We start from the raw sequence: 18,739 nt of genomic DNA, 5'->3' as shown, positions 1-18,739 counted from the left end.
TCATTTTTCAGTTGAAGGAATTGAGAACCCACAAGGTTAAATGACTTGCTCCATACCACACAGGTGGCAAAGGCAAGGTTTGAACCAGGTCCTCTGGCTCCAAATTCAGCACTCTTTCCCCTGAACCATGCTACCATATCAATGTGGCAAAGCCCCTAATACCAATTGTGATGGTCATGCATTATTCACCTTGGGCAACTTGGTGAATCAAGTCACTATACTGTTTGTTTGGAGAAGAGAAACCCCGTGTGAACATGAGAGCTATCTCCACATTTTTGAAGATCCATCACATGGGAGAAGAACAAAATTCCTGTGTAGCTCTATGGGACAAAACCAGTGTTATATTTGAAAGTTATTTAGGGGCAATTTTGACTCAATGTAAGAAAGAACATTCTAGAAATTTTATCTGTTCAACACTGGATTAGACTGTTTTCTCAGACAGTAACTTACCCATCACTGGAAGTTTTCAAACAAAGGTTGAATGACCTTTTGTCAGTGAGGCTACAAGAGGATTCCTATACTGGGTGGAATGTTGAAATTCAATATACAACACATTCAGTGTATAATACAATTCCATAATTCATCTTCTTTTATTTCCTTAGAGCTATTGTTTGATTGGTCAGTCTATAGTATTTAATGTATATGCACCATAAACTCAGCCTTCTTTCTTCAGAAAATTTAGATGTCAGTGAATGGGCAATTCCATTTGAAGAATGTCGGTTGGAAAAAGCTCTTTTGCATATATGAAAGAGTTATTTCAGTTCTGTGGTTCTCCAAAGTCCCTTATGTAGGCATATTATATCCATGTTGGTTTCTATCTCAAGATTTGTTTTAACTGGCTGCTTCAGCTGCCCTTGGCTTTGATTTTCTGACCTCTTTTTTCTGACACCTGTCATTTTTGCTTACTAATCAGAAATCAGTAGTTCCCCCTCTACTGCTGAAAATTGTGCTGAAGCCACAAATGTTATCTGTTTGTGATGTCAGAGATCTGCCCTTGCTATAGCTCATAAAAACCTCTAGTACAATAAAAAAAAACAAACATGAAAAATTCTAGTATGTCACCCATAACTCTCAAGGCTCAAAACTAGATATTTTTAATGACTAATGGAAGGGTTAGTTATTAACTTGCCAGAGCTACCCCGTAGCATAAACCAAGAGGAAGCACATAGTAAATGCTTATTGACTGAGAGCTATCAACTTGTCACCATAATTAACACTTTCACTTGTGCTGCCAATGATAAGAAAATGGAATTCATAAAACATGTATTGAAGTCTTATTACATGGCAGGCATTGTTCTGAGTCATGGAAATGTGGGGGACACAGGGGAGGGTGTGGTAAAAGAAGACGGGGTGAGGGGGTTAGATTTTTCCCTGTGATTTTACTGGTATAGGAAACTTCCAGTGAATAAACTCCCTCCACCAATGCACAGTGACTTTAGACTGTGGTTTTAAACTGCTCTGTGACTTTAGTTTCAGAGCATTCCTGGTCCACGGAGAGGTTCAACAGCTTCTCCAGTTCTCCAACTTCTCCACTGGATTTTGAGTCAATCAATCAATAAACACTTATTGAGTGGCTATTATGAGCCAGTGAGGGCAGCTAGGTGGCACAGTGGACAGAGTGCCAAGCCTGAAGACAGTAAGATTTATCTTCCTAAGTTCAAATCTGGCCTCAGACACTTACTGGCTGGATGACCCTGGGCAGGTCACTTTACCCTATTTGCCTCAGTTTCCTCATTGGTAAAATGAGCTGGAGAAGGAAATAACAAACCACTTTAGTATTTTTACAAAGAAAACCCCCAACTGGGTCATGGAGAATCAGACACAGCTGAAACGACTTAACAAGCAAGAAGGTCATATTCTTGGTTGCAATGACAGGAATGCGGGATTGAGGTTGCAAGTCCGTCCTTGCACCACATAATATTCCTAAGTGACTCTTTGAAGGTTATTAAAGTTTTGATATAATTTAAAGTGCCCTTGACACTGTCTCCAAATTTCTTCTTTTTTTAAATTTCAACTAATATTTATCATTTCTATTGAATGCAAAGTACTGTGCACGATGTTGGATATATAAGAGAAAAATGAAAACAATCTGTTTTACAACAAATTCTACTGTGGGAACATGACATTTATCTGCAAAATTCTTGATAGTAACTAAAAGGAATTTGCCCTCCCTATCCAACATATCAGGGAGGCTTGGAGAATTCCTTTGAAGGAGGATGTTGAACATTGTTAAGCTAAAAGAGCTAAGAACACCCTTAACTCCAGGCGTGTTGGCTGGCCAGTCTCACAAAAGAGTGCTAACCTTTCCCCTGAAGAAGAAGCCCCAACCCTAGCCCCAGATGAAGATTCCAGCAACTTTAGAAACAGGACAGGACATCAGTGGGGCATACACACTTGTCTGGTAAGTGAACCATTAAAGATATTTCAGCTGAGCCATAACCTCCGGGACCTCCTGAGTCCTATAGGTAACATTCCCGTTCTCATGGGAAGCATGGGAATCCATGGGAAAATGTATTTGTCTTGGGTTATTTCCCTTGTCCAAAAGGGACAATTTGAAATGAGACCTTATGGCAAGGTAACAATGTATATTTTATTGGAATAGATATCTACAGTGTAGAAGATAGACAAGCCACTTGAGCCTCAGCAAGACCTGGCTTCTAATCCTGCCTCTGACTCCTATTGACTGTGTGACCCCGGGAAAGTTGCTTAACCTCTCTGTGTCCCAGGCAACTTTCCGACTAAAAATCCCAGGATAATGGCAGATGTGCTATTGGTAGAGGGAATTTCCTCTCCAGGGAGCTCACTACATAAATCAAAGCACAGGTCTCTTATCGTTTATTTTGCTATCCGTCCTAAATGAAAACTTTTTTATTTGATTTGTGATTTCTGGGCTTTAATAGTGAATTTTGCATAACTAGGATCAGCCCCAAACAACACTTGGAGTCAAAAAGGGAGTTGTATAGTATCCATGACACCCAGACTTGGATGATCCACTTTGATATAATGATAAAAATTATCCTAGTAAACATTCTTTACACAACAAAGAAACTTCATCTTTGCATTTCAATTATATTATGTAGACCAGGTTAAGTTGATCATTTCCTACTCACCAAAGTCCCAAATGCATTTCACTCAGTTAAATAGGTTCCGGTCTAGCTGCCTTCAGCTTGTCTTTGAGGGAAAATGGGAGATTTGAAGCCTGCTCTTCACATGATTCTCCTCCCTCCCCCATCTACCCTCTGAATCATTGGCCCTGAGAGTTTGGGCTTTTCTCATGTATCCCAGGTACAGCAAAGACTACAAAAAGGACAGCTTGTCTATCGAGGTCCTGGTCAGGCTGTTTGTTCTCTCTTGTTCTTCAGAAAACCAGGAATTGAGAATCATGGCTGCGAAGCCCAAACTGTATTACTTCAATGGCAGAGGCAGAATGGAATCCGTGCGCTGGCTCCTGGCCGCTGCTGGTGTGGAGGTAGATGCTTCGTTTCTTACGTTTGTTCTTGTTCTTCAGACTCAGTCAATATTTACTAGAGGAGAAGTCACATGGATCTTACTTAATGACTGTCTCGAAAAGAGGGGTCTAATCATGGTGACTATCTTTTTTTTTTTTTTGATAGTGAACTAAGTCACAGGAGCAATTTGAAGGGCAAATTTATTTTGATAATTACGTGTTGATTGAGTTCTCCTTCTGAAAGTAGATTCAAGGCCTAGGGGCAAGTTCAGTGGACACTCAGCCGACCAGGGTCCAAGTGGCGGCACCACTACCTCCTAGCTGGATGTCCTCAGGCAAGTTAGCTTGCATCTCTGAGTCTCGGCTTCATCACTTGTAGAATAGGGGGCTGGCATTACAGGATTTCTGAGATCCTCTTCTAGGTTTGATATTCTGTGATTGTTGACTCCAATGACTCCTTAAAAAAATATTTTTTTCCATGCCATAACACAAAGAATGATACTGGTTCCCATTTATTTCATTAACTGCCTGGCCATTATTGCTTAGTGTTGTTATTCATTTAAAAGCTCATCATTTTGGAAAATTGAAAAATACCAAGGAACAGAGGTTGGGTTAGTTTCTAAAGAGATTTATAGCGATCTTCATTTTTGTTGGTTTTTTTTTTCCTTGGGTAGAGAGTGGGGAAGATTCAGATTCATTATATACAAGGCCTTCATAAAGTCTTGATGAAGTTTCTAAATTTTTAAACATTGATAATTTAGATTGATATGCTAAAAAATTTGTGATAATCTTTCAGGTGGTGATGAATGATTTCCCCCACTCCTAACTGATGTTAGTAAATCACTTCCCCTCTCTGGATTTCAGTTTCCTGTCTTCCATATGAGGGTATTGGACAAGACAACCCCCAGTGTTCCTTCTAACTCTGTCTGTGTCCTAGGGTCTGAGGGCCTTCAGTTCTGCTAATCCTAGGACCCCATTCTATCACAGGATTGAAAATAAGACTACTCTGTGTACTCTGTCCACCACACCACTTAGTTGCCATTTAAAGAGATTAAGAGTCTCAATCTATGCCTATGAGCAGTAATTACAATCATTAATAATAGTCACAATATTAATTAGGCAGTGTGGCATAGTGAGAAACATTGGTCTGGGAGTCATCTTGTGTGTATGTACATGCTTGTATGTATGTGTGTGTGGTATTTTTACAGAGATAGATTTTTTTCTGAAAATAGGACTCAGTTAAATCTTAAAATGACAGGTTAGTTTCAGATGTTTCATTTCAACTTTTTTTTTTAGGAGGCAGTTCAGGAATCCAGGAAGCTGTAAAATACTTTTTTATGTGGTCAATTTACTGCATATTGAAATAAGAAAATACAGTGCCTTTTTAGGACTTCTATTATACAATTAAGTTACAAAACATTAAAATATCTTAAGTTTTCTCAAGTATTACTGATGCATATGTAAACTTGATTGAAAATGAATTATGAAAATATTGGATTAATTTATTTCCCTCTTTGACATTGTAATAAGCTTACAATTGAATAGGACAGCAAATTGTCTTTGCTAATGTATAATTGAGACCAACATTCCTAAAATCTAACAAGTCCTTTATTCAGATGATTTCATTTTTAAAAATCCAATGCAAGCAGTTCTATACAGTATTCTTGAATGGAAAGAGGTTTTTTTTTTTCCTAATTCAAACATGTCAGATATTTATATTTGCATTCTCATGGTCTAAAATAAGTATTTTAAGAATGAAATTTTAAGAATTCATTATTTCCTTGTAAAGGGGTTTCATATTTTAAAAATCAACATTTCAGTCTAGATTTTGAGTATTAATTTCATTTATTTGAAATTGACTCAATAATATTGGTCACTGGTTTTAATGTATTTGAAAGATACACACACACACACACACATGCACACACACAGAGCTTCCTTATAAATTATCAAGATTAAACTAGTTTAACCAGTGCTCTGCACATAGTAGGTGCTTAATAAATGTTTGCTGAATTGAATTAGACTCACCCTTTATTTTCTGTTTGCAGTAAATGGACTTTATATTTGAAGAAGAATTTGTGGGAATTCTTTAGATGTTTGACTTCATCATTGTGCATGGCAGTCCGCTTAATTCTATATCCCATGTGTCCTGTTTTGGAAATAAACACATTGTTATAATGAAAGACCAGTATTGGGGTGGTTATGATTTAGAAAATATATAACATATGTATAAACACTTTCATCAAACTGGCCAGCCTCTTTTTTTAATCAGCTGAAGTTTATGTTCAGATACTTTTTGTATCTTGTTGCTGAAAACATTTTTGCGTTTCAGCACATCAAGTTACAATAAAGTCATTACTTATGCAAAAAAAAAGTGTTCCCTCTATCAGCTGTGTCAAACTCAAATAGAATGGGGATGACTAAATGGTATGCATCTAATTTTATTTATAAACACTTCCCAATTACATTTTAATCTGGTTGGGCATGCACTCAGGAGTTTTGCAGGCAGCTGGTTTGACACCTCAGTCCTCTATCTATGAAACCTCTCCCCTCTCTAACCCTAAAAGGTATAGAAAAGTAGTCTGGGGCAGCTAGGTAGCTCAGTGGATAGAGCACCAGCCCTGAAATCAAGAGGACCTGAGTTCAAATCTGACCTCAGACACATAATATTTCCTGGTTGTGTGACGCTGGGCAAGTCACTTGACTCCACTTGCCTCACAAAAAACAAACAAACAAACAAACAAAAAAACGGGTAACTTGTAGTGATTGTAGTGACAGAATGGTGGGCTTAGAATTAGGAACACCTGAAGTCAAATCTTGCCCCTGGCACTTGTTCCTGCCATATGTTCCTGGACAAGTCTTAACCTCTATGTGCCTCAAACAACAACATTTATGTATGTAGTCATAATATGATTGCCAGAATCACAGATCCTTTGTATGGACTGATACAGTGTACTCTGTCAGGCACTGGATAGATACAAAAATGAAAAAATCCAAATTGTTACCCTCTAGGCATTGATAATCTAGTAATCATTTCTCTAAGACTCATCTTTTAATTTAAAAAAAAAGGGGGGGAGGAGGGTAGATTAGAACAGTGGTTCTCAAAGTGTAGTCTGAAGTTGCCCAAGATCCTTTCAGAGAGTATTTGAGATCAAGAGTCTTTTCATAATAGTACTAAGATGTTATTAACCTACTAAAATATTCTTCCCTTTTCCAATTACATATCTCTGTGGAGCTGGATTTTATCTATCTATATCTATATGTGTATATGTATATATACACATATATTTCATCCAAAACAACATATTACAACAGACTGAATGCAGAAGCAGATATAAGAATCCAGCTAAGACTGGCCATTAAAGAGATTTGCAAAAACATGTAAAACAATGCCATTCTTCTCACTAATTTTTTGTTTTGGAAAATAGTCATTTTTTCATGAAAATATATTATTTATGTTAATATGTAATGGGTTTGTTTTTAATGATTGATAAATATATTTAAAATTCATGTTTTATTTTCTAATATGGCCAATATTAATAGACAGAACCCACAGAAACAGAAGCTCTCTGGGTAGGTCCTCAATACTATTACATTTAAGAAGGTAATGGGGGTTCTGAAACCAAAACTTTTGAGAAATTTTGGACAAAAGCATCAGAGTCATTTATGTAGAGCTGGAAGGAACCTTAGAGATCATTTAGTCCAAGGTCCTCATTTTTGCAGATGAGGAAACTGAGGCTCAGAGAAGTTAAGTGACTTGCCCAGGGTCTCCCAGCTAGTAAATACCTAACACAGGATTTAAACTCAGGTCTTTGTGACTCCTACTCCTGTACTCTACCCCTCATACAGCCTAGTTGTCTTAGGTGATCTCTAGGGTCTCTGCCAATGCTAACGTTCTATGATTCCATCACTCTCATATCCTGATGTGTCCTTCTCCTTTCTAGTTTGAAGAAGTGTTTTTGGAAACAGCTGAAGAACTTCAGAATTTAATTAAGGGTGAGTTCAAAGCCTTGCTGTTGTGCTCTGCTAGTCCTTGAAGATCAGATTAACTACCCTTGCCTTGCCTGAAAACACATGCAGAAAGTCTCTAAGATCCCCTTGAAGCCCTCCAATTCTCTGATTCTATAGTTGTGAAAAAGTATGTTACAAATCATAGCATGGAAGGGAATTACCTAGGACAGTACACATGTGTATTCCTCTGTACCTAAGAGGTAGGGTTTGAATTTCAAAACAACCACATCAGGGAAGAAAGTAAAGCTTTTTTACTCCTGAAACAAAGTGCCCTTGGCTTCTATGAAGGAATAGTGGTGGAAGTAAAGATTGATGGGATTTAAGACTGGAAAGGTTAGATTGGAGTCAGGGCCATGGAGGATCTTGAATGTGAGGAAAGAGCAGGCAGGTGGGAGTTACTGGAGGGTTTTTTTGTGTGTGGGCAAAGAAGTATCTAGATAATTGCTGTGTTTCAGGAAGATGAATTATGAAGGTCTGATTGGCATAGACAGAGACTGGAGGTGTAGAGACCAGTGAGAAACACTGAAAGATTCTAGGTGGCAGACAAAGTTAAAGCTAAAGTAGATTTAATCATTAGAGAAAAATAGGGAAAGTGTACTATATGTCAGTCATATCAAACATTATTGTTTTAGACCATGTAAAATAACTAGACAGTAAAAGGATGGAATATTGCTGTGGTGTAGGAAATGGCTAGTTGGTGGACTTAGAAAAATATGGAAAGACTCAGACATATGAAGGAAGAGGGTATGCACCCTCAGGGAAACAGAGAACAAATAAGTATAGATGCATGTGAATGTATATTCCTATATATAAGTATGATTATAGAAATCTAAGTATATATATTTGAATTTAAGTGTACACATATGTGTATGTGCGTGTATATATCTTTGTGTATATATGTGTATACATATGCATATATGTATATATGTGTACATATATGTCTGTATATAAATGTATATGTATCTATAAATATATCAGCCCTTATTTGTATCTTCTTGGAAGAGTGGGGAAGGAAGGGAGGGAAAAGAATGAAGTAAATAGTGCACAGCAGAGAACAAAAGAAAACTTTACAAGGAAGTAAAGGAAAGATGGACATCTCTGAACACAATGAGTAGTATTTATTATACAGGCTTTCTTGAAAGGGAAATATATTGCTGTATATTTTGATCCCTCCCTTACATTCTGCTGTGCACATGACAATGTTTTTCTTTTCTAATTTTGTGTACAAGTTCATAATGTTTCTTTTCTTATTGTGTATTTAAGTTTAAAATAAATTAATTTTTAAAAAGAGAAAAAAAAGAATCTAAGTGAGAGGTGATGAGACCCTGGCCTAGAGAATGGTTGTGGGAGCTAAAGAAAGGGTGGGTGTGGATCAATCAATTGATCTACAAGCATTTATTAAGCACTTACTATGTACCAGGTGTTATCCAAGTTACTGGAGATAAAAAGATGAAAAAATGAAATAGTCCCTTACCTCAATGAGCTTATATTCTTTAGGGGAAACATCATGCATAAACACCATTATCATCATCATCATACCATTCATATGCTTCCAAAGTATTTTACAAGTATTATCTCCATCAACCCTCACAGCAACTTTGGGAGGTAGGTGCTGTCATCATCCCCGTTTTATGGATGAGCAGACTGAGGCTGAGAGCTTTAGTGACTTGCCCAGGGTTATATAGCTAGCAGATGCCTGAGACAAGGTTGGAACTCTAAATCCAGCACTATTCATTCACCAAGCCACCTACCTGCCTATACAAGTAAATATAGAGGTTATTCAAATACAAAAGAATTGCAAGGGAAAAGTAACTTTCAGGGGAAGGTGGGTGCTAGCAGCTTAGAAGATCAGGAAAGGTGAAGAGAGAGGGAATTCTAGGGATGGAAGTCAGCCCATACAAAGGCAAGGAGGCAGGAGGTGTAATGTTGTGTGGGCAGAAAAGCAAGTAAGCTAGTTTGTCTAGGAGGCAGGGTGTGTGAAGAGTCATGTATAAGGAGTCTACAAGGGCAGGCTAGAATAGACCATGAAGGGTTTTGGATGCAAAAAGAAGAGTTTGTACTTGAGGCTAGAGGCAGGAGGGAGCAGATATCAATTTGTGAGAGAAGATTTAAAGGCAAAATCCTTTAAGTCAAGAATCATAGATTACCCAAGCAGACAGTGTAAAGACCGAGTCATAGATAGAGCTGTCATTTGGGTAGATGGAGGAAATTCCCATATAGGGAGTTCCCTAGTCCCACAAGGTCACAGATAAATCCTAAGAGATCCTTCCTACATTCATGTATACCACCCAGAGTGCCTAGCATACTGAAGTGCACATAGTAGGTTCACAAAACTACTGTTGTCAATGCCATTCCAGCAGTAGCTTTCAGTCAGTCAAGAAGCATTTATTAAGGACCTGCTATGTGTCAGGCACTGCACTAAGCACAGGGGATAGAAAGAAAGGAAAAAAAATATTTTTTTAACAATCATCTTTTTTTTCTATACTACTATGTTATTGAAATGTTTGTTTTATTTCTTAAGTTCAGAACAAAATAAATTAAATTGAAAAATAAAAATAAGAGTAGATGCAATGGGAAAAAAAATCCAACACCCCCTGCTCCAGAGGAGCTCACAGTCTAATGGAGCAGAGACAACAAACAATTATGAACAAACAAAATATATCCAGGGTAATCTGCAGATAACCCACACGGGGAAGGCACTCGCAGTAAGCAAGAGATTAGGAAATGCTTCTTGGAGAAGGTGGGATTTTGACTGGGACTTGAAGGAAGCCAGGGAGACAGGAGGCAGAGATGAGGAGGCAGAGCCTTCTAGGCATGGGGCACACACAGTTAAAATGCCTGGAGTCCAGAGATTGGAGTGTCTTGTTTGAGGAACAGCAAAGAGGTCAGTGTCTCTCAGTACATGGTAAGGAGTAAGTCAGTCACTCCTAACATCTTGAACAACCTTATTTGGCAGAAAGCACAATCCCATTTGCAGGGTGGGAGGCAGTGTCTTTAGAATGGAAATTAAACCAAACACCCCAACCCCCCACCCCCTACCCGACCTCCGCCACCCCCCCCCCCAACACAGTGTGTTCTGATGTAGCGGAAAGAGCATTGGTTCTAAAATCAGAGCTCACGGATTAAAATCCTGCTTCTGATACTTAGCTGTGTGACCTTGAGGAAGTCCCTCACCCTTCTTGGGCCTCAATTTCCCCTACTGTAGAATGGAAGAGTTAAATTGGACACTGAGCTAAGGTCCTTTCTGGTTGGAAAACTATGATCCCATGACCATACTCTAATGGGGGGGGGGAGGGAAGCCACTGAGTTGACTTCTCTTTCTTTTTTATAGATGGAAAACTAATGTATCAACAATTACCAATGGTTGAAATTGATGGAATGAAGATGGTACAAACCAGAGCCATCCTAAGATATATAGCTGGAAAATACAACTTGTATGGGAAGGACCTGAAGGAGCAAGTCCTGTACAGTAATCGTTTTTTTGCATGTTTACAATATAACATAGATGCCACCCTTTTTTATTTAGGAAATTTCTACTTGACAGTGGATTCTGACAAATGATTGGCTCAGGGTCACACCACCAAGTAGAGGTCAAAGGCTAAACTCGACCATAGATAGGTCTTCCTGACTTCAAGGCCAGCTCTTTATCTGTTATTTCCCCTGCTTCTCAATGAAATTATGTTAAGAAAGTATCTCCTTTTATGTAATGGACAGAGGAAGAATGTTCTTATCAGCATGTTATGAAAATAAGTAAGTAAAAATGTTAACTCCCTTTCCCAGGTGCCCTAAATCTAAGATACCCTGATGTAAATATATCTTTAGTAGATGGTATTATCAAAGTGGGGGGCAGTCAAAGGAGGAAATTAAATCTCTAACTGCTTAGTAGAGTGTTGCTATAAAGTAACGATACTGGCTTCTGTAGGCTGCTTATCAATTAGTCAACACCTATTAAGTGCCTATTATGTGCCAGAAATGTTGCTAATGCGGAAGATACAAAAAGAGGCAAAAGACAGTACCAAAAAGCTTACAATCTAATAGAATGTTTATGGAACTCAGTCTTAACTTAAAGGGCATGCTGGAAATACTTTCCTACTAATATATATTAAGGCTGATTTGTAATGTACTATCCCACTCACAGATACATAGATGACTTGTTCAAAAAAGAAGAAATACTGACTTTAGATCTCAAAATAGAATAACTATAATTTTAAAATCATTTTAATGATTTGTAAAAGCATGAGTTCAAAAACAATACACAAATTCACTATTAATGAAAGTGAAGATGTTTTTTAAAAATTAGCTTCTATGTTTATTAACTCGTCATGGAGAGGCCATGCAACCCATACTGGATGAATCAATCCATCAACAAGTATTTATGAAGTGCCTACTATGTGCTGGTGTGGGCAGCGAGGTGGTACAGTGGATAGAGGGCTGGCCCTGGAGTCAGGAAGAATCATCTATCTGAGTTCAAATTGGATCTCCCATATTTACTAGCTGTGTGACCCAGGGAAAATCACTTAACTCTTTTTACCTCATTTTCCTCATCTGTAAAATAAGCTGGAGATGGAAAAGGCAAACCACTCCAGTATCTCTGCAAAGAAAACCCCAAATGGGGTCATGAAGAGTTGGACATGACTTAAATGACCGAACAACAATAAATGTGTCAGGTACCATGCTAGCCCTGACAGTACAAATACAAAGAGTAAAACAATCTGACTTCAGAATTTAAGTGCAGGCTTAAATGGACCCTAGCCATGTGGCCCCAGGAAGGTTATTTAATTTCTCAGTGCCCCCCTAACATTATAAATGAACTATAAATGAGAGCGGACTCGTCAATCTTCAAGGCTGAGGGAATTGCCCTCACTGATGAAATTACAGGCCTGGACTGAAAACACAAAACCACAACAATTCACAGTAAATTCTGCTTTACTCGGTGGTTTTGTATGTTTGTCCAAACTAAGTTGAAAGTGTCTTTTAAATGGGGCTTGATGTTTTTAAAGCCCCGAATCAAGTTTTTTTTTTCTATTCTAAGGAAGCTCCTGCATGGCAGTAGGCAGATGAACCGTTTTCAGCATCTGGGCCTTAATATACATATGAGTAGGCAGAATTCTTACCCTGCGACCTGTGAACTTATCTAAATATTTTGCTAATAACTGTATTTCAGTATAATTGGTTTACTTCGCAATCCTATGTATTTCATGTTATGCATTTAAAGACATTATTCTGAGAAGGGTCCATATCCACGACACACAGAAAAGTGCTCTGTATCTACTACTTCATGGTGCATCTCAGTGTTTATACAACAAAGATAAATTGATAACTTGCTTATGAAATCCTTCTTGCTATGTTATAATACCTTACATTTGCACAACAGTACTTTATACTTTTGGAGTGGGGGGAGGGACAGGTGGGTGGTGCAGTGGATAGAGTGCTGGGTCTGGAGTCAGGAAGAATCATCTTCCTGAGTTCAAATTGGGCCTTAGACACTAACTGTGTGACTCTGGGCAAATTACTTAACCCTGTTTGCCTCAGTTTCCTCAAATGTAAAATAAGCTGAAGAAGGAAATGGCAAACCATGCCAGTATCTCTGTCAAGAAAACCACAATTGGGATGATTGAGAGTCAAAACTGACTGAAATGATGAACAACTTTGTACTTTTAAAAAAGCATTTTCACATATAGTATTTTATTTGTTCCTACATTTAATAATAATGACATAGGTAAAAAGAGCTTTGAATCTTGCAAAGCATTTTACATACATTATCTGATTGGAGTCTCTTAGTAATAGGATGAGCTAGTAATCATATTTTTATTGGTGCTTCTTTCCTTTTCCAGTATTGACATGTATGTGGAAGGAATGAGAGATCTGTACGACATAATTATGTTTTCCCCATTGTCTTTGCCTGAAGACAAGGAGAAGAATCTTAGCTTCATCAATGAGAGAATCACTCAAAGATTCTTCCCAGTGTATGAGAAGGTATGGCCCAATGAGTGTGTGATCTACCTGCATATTCACTGAAATTACAGACACTTTCTCCACTACAATCTGAGCAAATATGTGACAACGCAGAAACATTGGAGGCTCCGTGGTACAGAAGAAAGACCACTGGCATTGTAGACAGAAGATCTGAGTTCCGATCCTGCCTCTGACACTTACCAGCTGTGTGACCTTGGGCAAGTCACTTGTCCTATCTGGGCCTCAGTTTCTTCATCTGAAAAATAAGGGAGTTGGACTTAATGACTCCTAAGGTCACTTCAGCTCTATAACCTATGATCCTATGAATTCATAAAGAACTGGAGCTAGATAAGATGGGTAGCCACTTAAGACACAACATGCAGGGTTTTTCAAGAGAGATGTTTGTTAATATTCCTTTCTTACAATTAAAAATTATATGACTAGTCCTGGTACTGTCCTTAAGTTCCTATGTACCTTTTTAGACTGGTAAATGGGGCAGGGGCTGGTGGCAATGCTCTATGAGGATAAAAACAGAAGGGTTCAATGACATTTTTTGCACCTATCTATAAAGTTGGTGCAATCCAACCCTTCTGGGACAGACTTAGTTCTGACTAAATCATTTAATATGCACCCATTAAATACATAGGGAGACCAAGAGCCTCAGCCTAGCCACAGGCATTTATTAAAGAGCCAGCTATATACCTGAGACTGTGCTCAGCACTGAGGACACAAAGACTAAATGAAATAGAGCCTGCCCTCAAGGAGTTTACATTCTATAGGGAGAATACAACATTTTAGTATCCTCCTCCTGCTAGGTTTCGAGTTCGTGGATGGCAGAGACTATGTTGGTTTTAGCCATCACCATACACACTGCCTTACACGGAGGAGACATTTATAATGAGTGTCTATTGGTCTGTTAAACAATGACCAAAACAGAAGTTTGTTGTGCTGCTACCCAAATTGCCTATTTCTCTGTCACAGAGGAAAAGACATCTATCCATGGGTCAGGCAGTTTTGATGGATGGTGAAAGCTAATTCATAGAATCCATTGTAGGAGAATATCTTTAGAAATATTTGGGGGTTTATTCCTTGGTTTAAAAAAAGGAATTGCATTAACAAAGGATTTTAGAAACAGCACTGTCTCCATAATTTACAAGTCTTGAGGACAGATTTTCAACACACCTGAAGATGTGGTCAACAGATGATCCCATTGGTCTCCTAATATGGGCAAAGGACAATGGGAAAAAAGGGAATCAGGTTATACTGTAACCTGGGTTTAGGATATGTCATGTGTTTTACTGATTGCCATAGCTAGAAGAGACCTTAGCTTGTCCTTGGGATTTGTAAATTTTATTTTTGAAATTTTATGAGTTTCCTTAAGCTTAAAAATGTTTCCTTTTGGCTGAAATATTTTTCATTTCATCAAAAAGTAATTATTTTTCTTACTTTTTTTTTTAATTCTATTTCCCCCCTCTTTCCTTCAGTGGACTGAAGTGCTTTCCCCCAATCCAGGATTTATTGGGTTTTGCTCTCTTTTGAGATTCACTTTTATGGCTAACTCAGTGATTCCTGTAGGATTCCAAAGGTATCATGCAACATTACTGCCTGTGGGTTGTTGCCCATAAAGGTATTGACTGTTGTTAGTAAGTACTGCTTGGAGTTCTGTGTTATTGATTACACAGTTGTTGAGGTGCACATGGCCCTGAATTTATTGCTAATGCCTGCTGTATAATTAGTTATTGCTTTTGTGTGTGTATGTGCTTTTTAGCTTTCATTGCAACACACTAGTATGTTTTTTGTTTGCATTGGCACTAATGTTTTGCGGAATAGACTTTTAAATAGAGTTTGAACAAAATCGAAGCCAGGACTTTAGGCATTTAGTGTGCAGTTATACTAAGAAAAACTCCAAGAAGATTTTAAATTATAGTAATAGAATTTGACCATAAAAATAAGGCCATTGTAAAAGTATCGAATAATATCATAAAGGATTTGGGTAAATATGAGGTGATCACTAACAGATGTGAGTAGAGAGATACCACGCTGTTTTCTGTAATTTGTAAGTAATAATTACTCATTCAATAATTCCTGATGTGATCAGAAATTAAGAGATTACTTGGCTACCAATTCCTGAGCCTCCATCTGAAGAAGGAAAGAAGGAAAGAAGGAAGGAAGGGAGGGAGGGAGGGAAGGAGGAAGAGATGGACATAGGAAAGAAGAAAGGAAAGAAGGGAGGGAGGAAGAAAGGAAGGAAAGAAAGAAAAAAGGATGGAAAGAAGAAAAAAATACTTTTGTTTTTAAAAAAATTTTTGTAACTCCATGTTTCTCTCTCACACATGGAGTTATGCACACTGAGAAATAAATGAAGAAGGAAATAAGCATTTATTAAGCATCATCTATGTGCCAGGCACTGTGCTAAATGCTTTACAAACATTTTCTCATTTGATACAATAACCTTGGGAGGTAGGTATTATTATTATCCCCATTTTCAGGTGAAGAAACTGAGGCAGACAGTGGTTAAATGACTTGCCAAAGGTGACAATAGCTAATGTCAGAGATTAAATTTGAATTCTGGTCTTCTTTGCTTCAGATTCAGTCTTCTATCCACTTTGCCCCCTAACAGCTTTGGGTAGCTTAGACTTTGATGCTTAGATAGTCTGAGAGGTTTTGGAGTGGATGAACTGAAGTTCCTCATCAAGCTTGAAAAAGATACTGTAGTCAAGGGGGCTAGATCTTCCCCCACTATAGGGATATCACAGGCTTAAGTTAAGGTCTTCTCAGGAAAGGATCCAAGATTCCTTCCCCATTGGGGAAGAATCACTTGAAGCATGATTAGACATACATGCTAAGCACTACAGCACTGTGAAGCAGGTAATTTAAGAAAAAAGGGGTAGTTCAACCAACTCCATTTGCAGATGAGGAAACTGAGGCCTTGAGAATTTTTCAAGATTACAGAGCTAGTGACTATTACAGTCACAAAAAGAATCCAGATTCCCTAACTCCTGGCCCAGTACTCTTGTTTTTAAAAATTGTCTAATAACATCTTAGGTTACATAATTCACATAATTCTTTCTCTCTGTCTCTCTGTCTCTGTCTCTGTCTCTGTCTCTGTCTCTCTCTCTCTCTCCCTCTCTCCCCATAATGGGGGGATGGAATTATTTCACTTGTAAGAATATATCAGGTTGCACTTTTTTTATTATAAACTTAAGAATACTCAACGAACTAGAACTTTTCAATATATGTAAACTTCAAGTCAATAAACATTTATTAAGCAACTGCTACGTGCCAGGCACTGTGCTGAGTGCTGGGGATACAAAAGAGGAGAAAGGCAGCCCCTGCCCTCGAGGAGCTGACACTCTAATGGGAGAGACAAAATGCAAACAAATATCTCCAAGGCAAGCTATGTGCAGCATAAATAGGAAATAATTAGCAGGGCTTGTCATGTACCCTATGCCTGGACCATTGCAGTGGCTTGCTGCTTGGTCTTTCTGCTTTAAGTCACTCCCCAGCACAGGGCATCTTTCCCTTAGCTGTCAAATTGGACTTCCTTAAGCTCTGGTCTGACCATGTCATCTCCCCCCACTCAACCCATTTCAGTAAACTTCAGTGGCCCTCTATTGCCGCCAGTATCACATATAAAGACATTCCTTCATGACCTAGCCCTTTCCTATATTTCCAGTCTTCTTAAAGCTCACCCCCCTCACACTGGCCTCCTTAGAGATCCTGGAACCATTATTCCATGGCCCTGTAGGCATTTTTCCTGGCTGTCTCCCTTGCCTAGAACCTTCTCCTTCCTCATGTTGCCTCCTGACTTCTCTGGTTTCCCACCAAGTCTCAGGTAAAGTCCTGTCTTATGCAATAAGCCTTTCCTGGTCCTCCTTCCTCCTGAAAGTATCTCCAATTTATCCTGTATATATCATTTCTGCATAGTTGTCTATGCATTGCTTTCCCCATTAGACTGGGAGCACCTTGAGAGCAGGGACTGTATTTTACCTCTCTTTGTGTCCTCAGCACTTAGCACAGTGCCTGGTGTATATATGGTAGGTGCTTAATAAATGTTTATTGAATGAATTAATAGTATAATGAAAAGAGCAAAAACAAAGAGAACAATTTAGAAGAGGACACAAACAAATAGAGAAATTATTACGACCTTGTTAGTCAAGAAACATTTGTTAAATGCCTACCATATGCCAGGCACTGTGCTAAGCACTGGGGATACAAGAAGAGGCAAAAGATAGTCCCTGCCCTCAAGGAGTTTCCAATCTAAGGAAGGAGACAACATGCAAACAAATATATACAAAGTAACCTATGTACAGGATACATTTTGTTGTGCAGTTGTGTTCCACTTGGGTTTTCTTGACAAAGACACTGGAGTGGTTTGCCATTTCCTTCTCCAGCTCATTTGACAGATGAGGCAACTGAGGCAAACTGGGTGAAATGACCTGCCCAGGATCACACAGCTAGTAAGTGTCTGAGGCCACATTTGAACTCATGTTTTCCTGATTCCAGGCATGGCTCTCTATCCATTGCTCCACCTAGCAGCGCACAGGATAAATAGAAAATAATTAAAAGAGAAAGCACTGGAATTAAGAGAGGCTGGGGAAGGCTTTCTGCAGAAGACAGAATTTGAGTTGGGACTTGAAGGAGGTCAGGGAAGTCAGTTGTCAGAGTAGAGGAGGGACAGTGTTGCAGGCATGGGGCACAGCCAGAGAAAATACCCTGTCTCCTAATAAATATGCTGTCTTCAAGAAATGTGCTGTATATTCCCACAAATTCTCTCCCTTCTCTCCTTGTCATTCATCCTATAGACATTAAAAGACCATGGGAAAAATTACCTTGTTGGCAACCAGCTGAGCTGGGCAGATATCCATCTACTTGAACTCATCTTAATGGTTGAAGAATGCAAGTCTGATGCTCTCTCGGCATTCCCTAAACTGCAGGTAATTCCATCAAAAGCATTCACTATAAATGTTGCAAATATCTATTGATGTACATGTCCTCTTCCCCATTAGAATGTAAGGTCCCTGCAGGCAGGGATAGCTTTTTCTTTTTCTTTGTATCTCCAGCACAGTGCTGAGCACATAGTAAGTGATCAGTACCTGCTTGTTTAAAAGATCTGGAATTTCCTCTGTGTACCTTTCCTCCAGGAACAGAAATCCTTAGTCTTCATGAATCACTGTGGCCCAAATCAGACATCTGTTGTCCACCCTTCAGATGATGGCTGGATGTCTTTTCAGATGGTAGGCATGAAGACCATTGGTGAGCCCAGAGCTCAAATCCTTTCCAGCAATTAAGGAAGTAAACCTTTATACATTTTTAAAAGAGAAG

General features: G+C 38.6%; 1 protein-coding gene across 2 annotated transcripts in view; it reads left to right on the top strand.

Moving 5' to 3' along the window:
• Positions 1–18,739, top strand: part of LOC114036382 (glutathione S-transferase-like) — a 48,860-nt gene that overhangs the window by 27,726 nt on the left and 2,395 nt on the right. The window contains exons 2-7 of one of the 2 annotated variants that reach the window (XM_027852887.1): positions 2,188–2,401; positions 3,363–3,469; positions 7,393–7,444; positions 10,791–10,923; positions 13,294–13,435; positions 18,220–18,351. In XM_027852887.1, coding sequence (XP_027708688.1) covers positions 3,383–3,469; positions 7,393–7,444; positions 10,791–10,923; positions 13,294–13,435; positions 18,220–18,351 — 546 coding nt within the window. In that variant the 5' untranslated portion in view covers positions 2,188–2,401; positions 3,363–3,382. The remainder of the gene's footprint in view (positions 1–2,187; positions 2,402–3,362; positions 3,470–7,392; positions 7,445–10,790; positions 10,924–13,293; positions 13,436–18,219; positions 18,352–18,739) is intronic. The other variant, XM_027852888.1, reaches the window with a different exon arrangement.

This window comes from Vombatus ursinus, unplaced genomic scaffold (genome assembly GCF_900497805.2).
Source record: "Vombatus ursinus unplaced genomic scaffold, bare-nosed wombat genome assembly UNPS02009835.1, whole genome shotgun sequence".
NCBI classification, from domain to species: domain Eukaryota; kingdom Metazoa; phylum Chordata; class Mammalia; order Diprotodontia; family Vombatidae; genus Vombatus; species Vombatus ursinus.
This window is presented reverse-complemented; position numbering and strand designations above follow the sequence as displayed.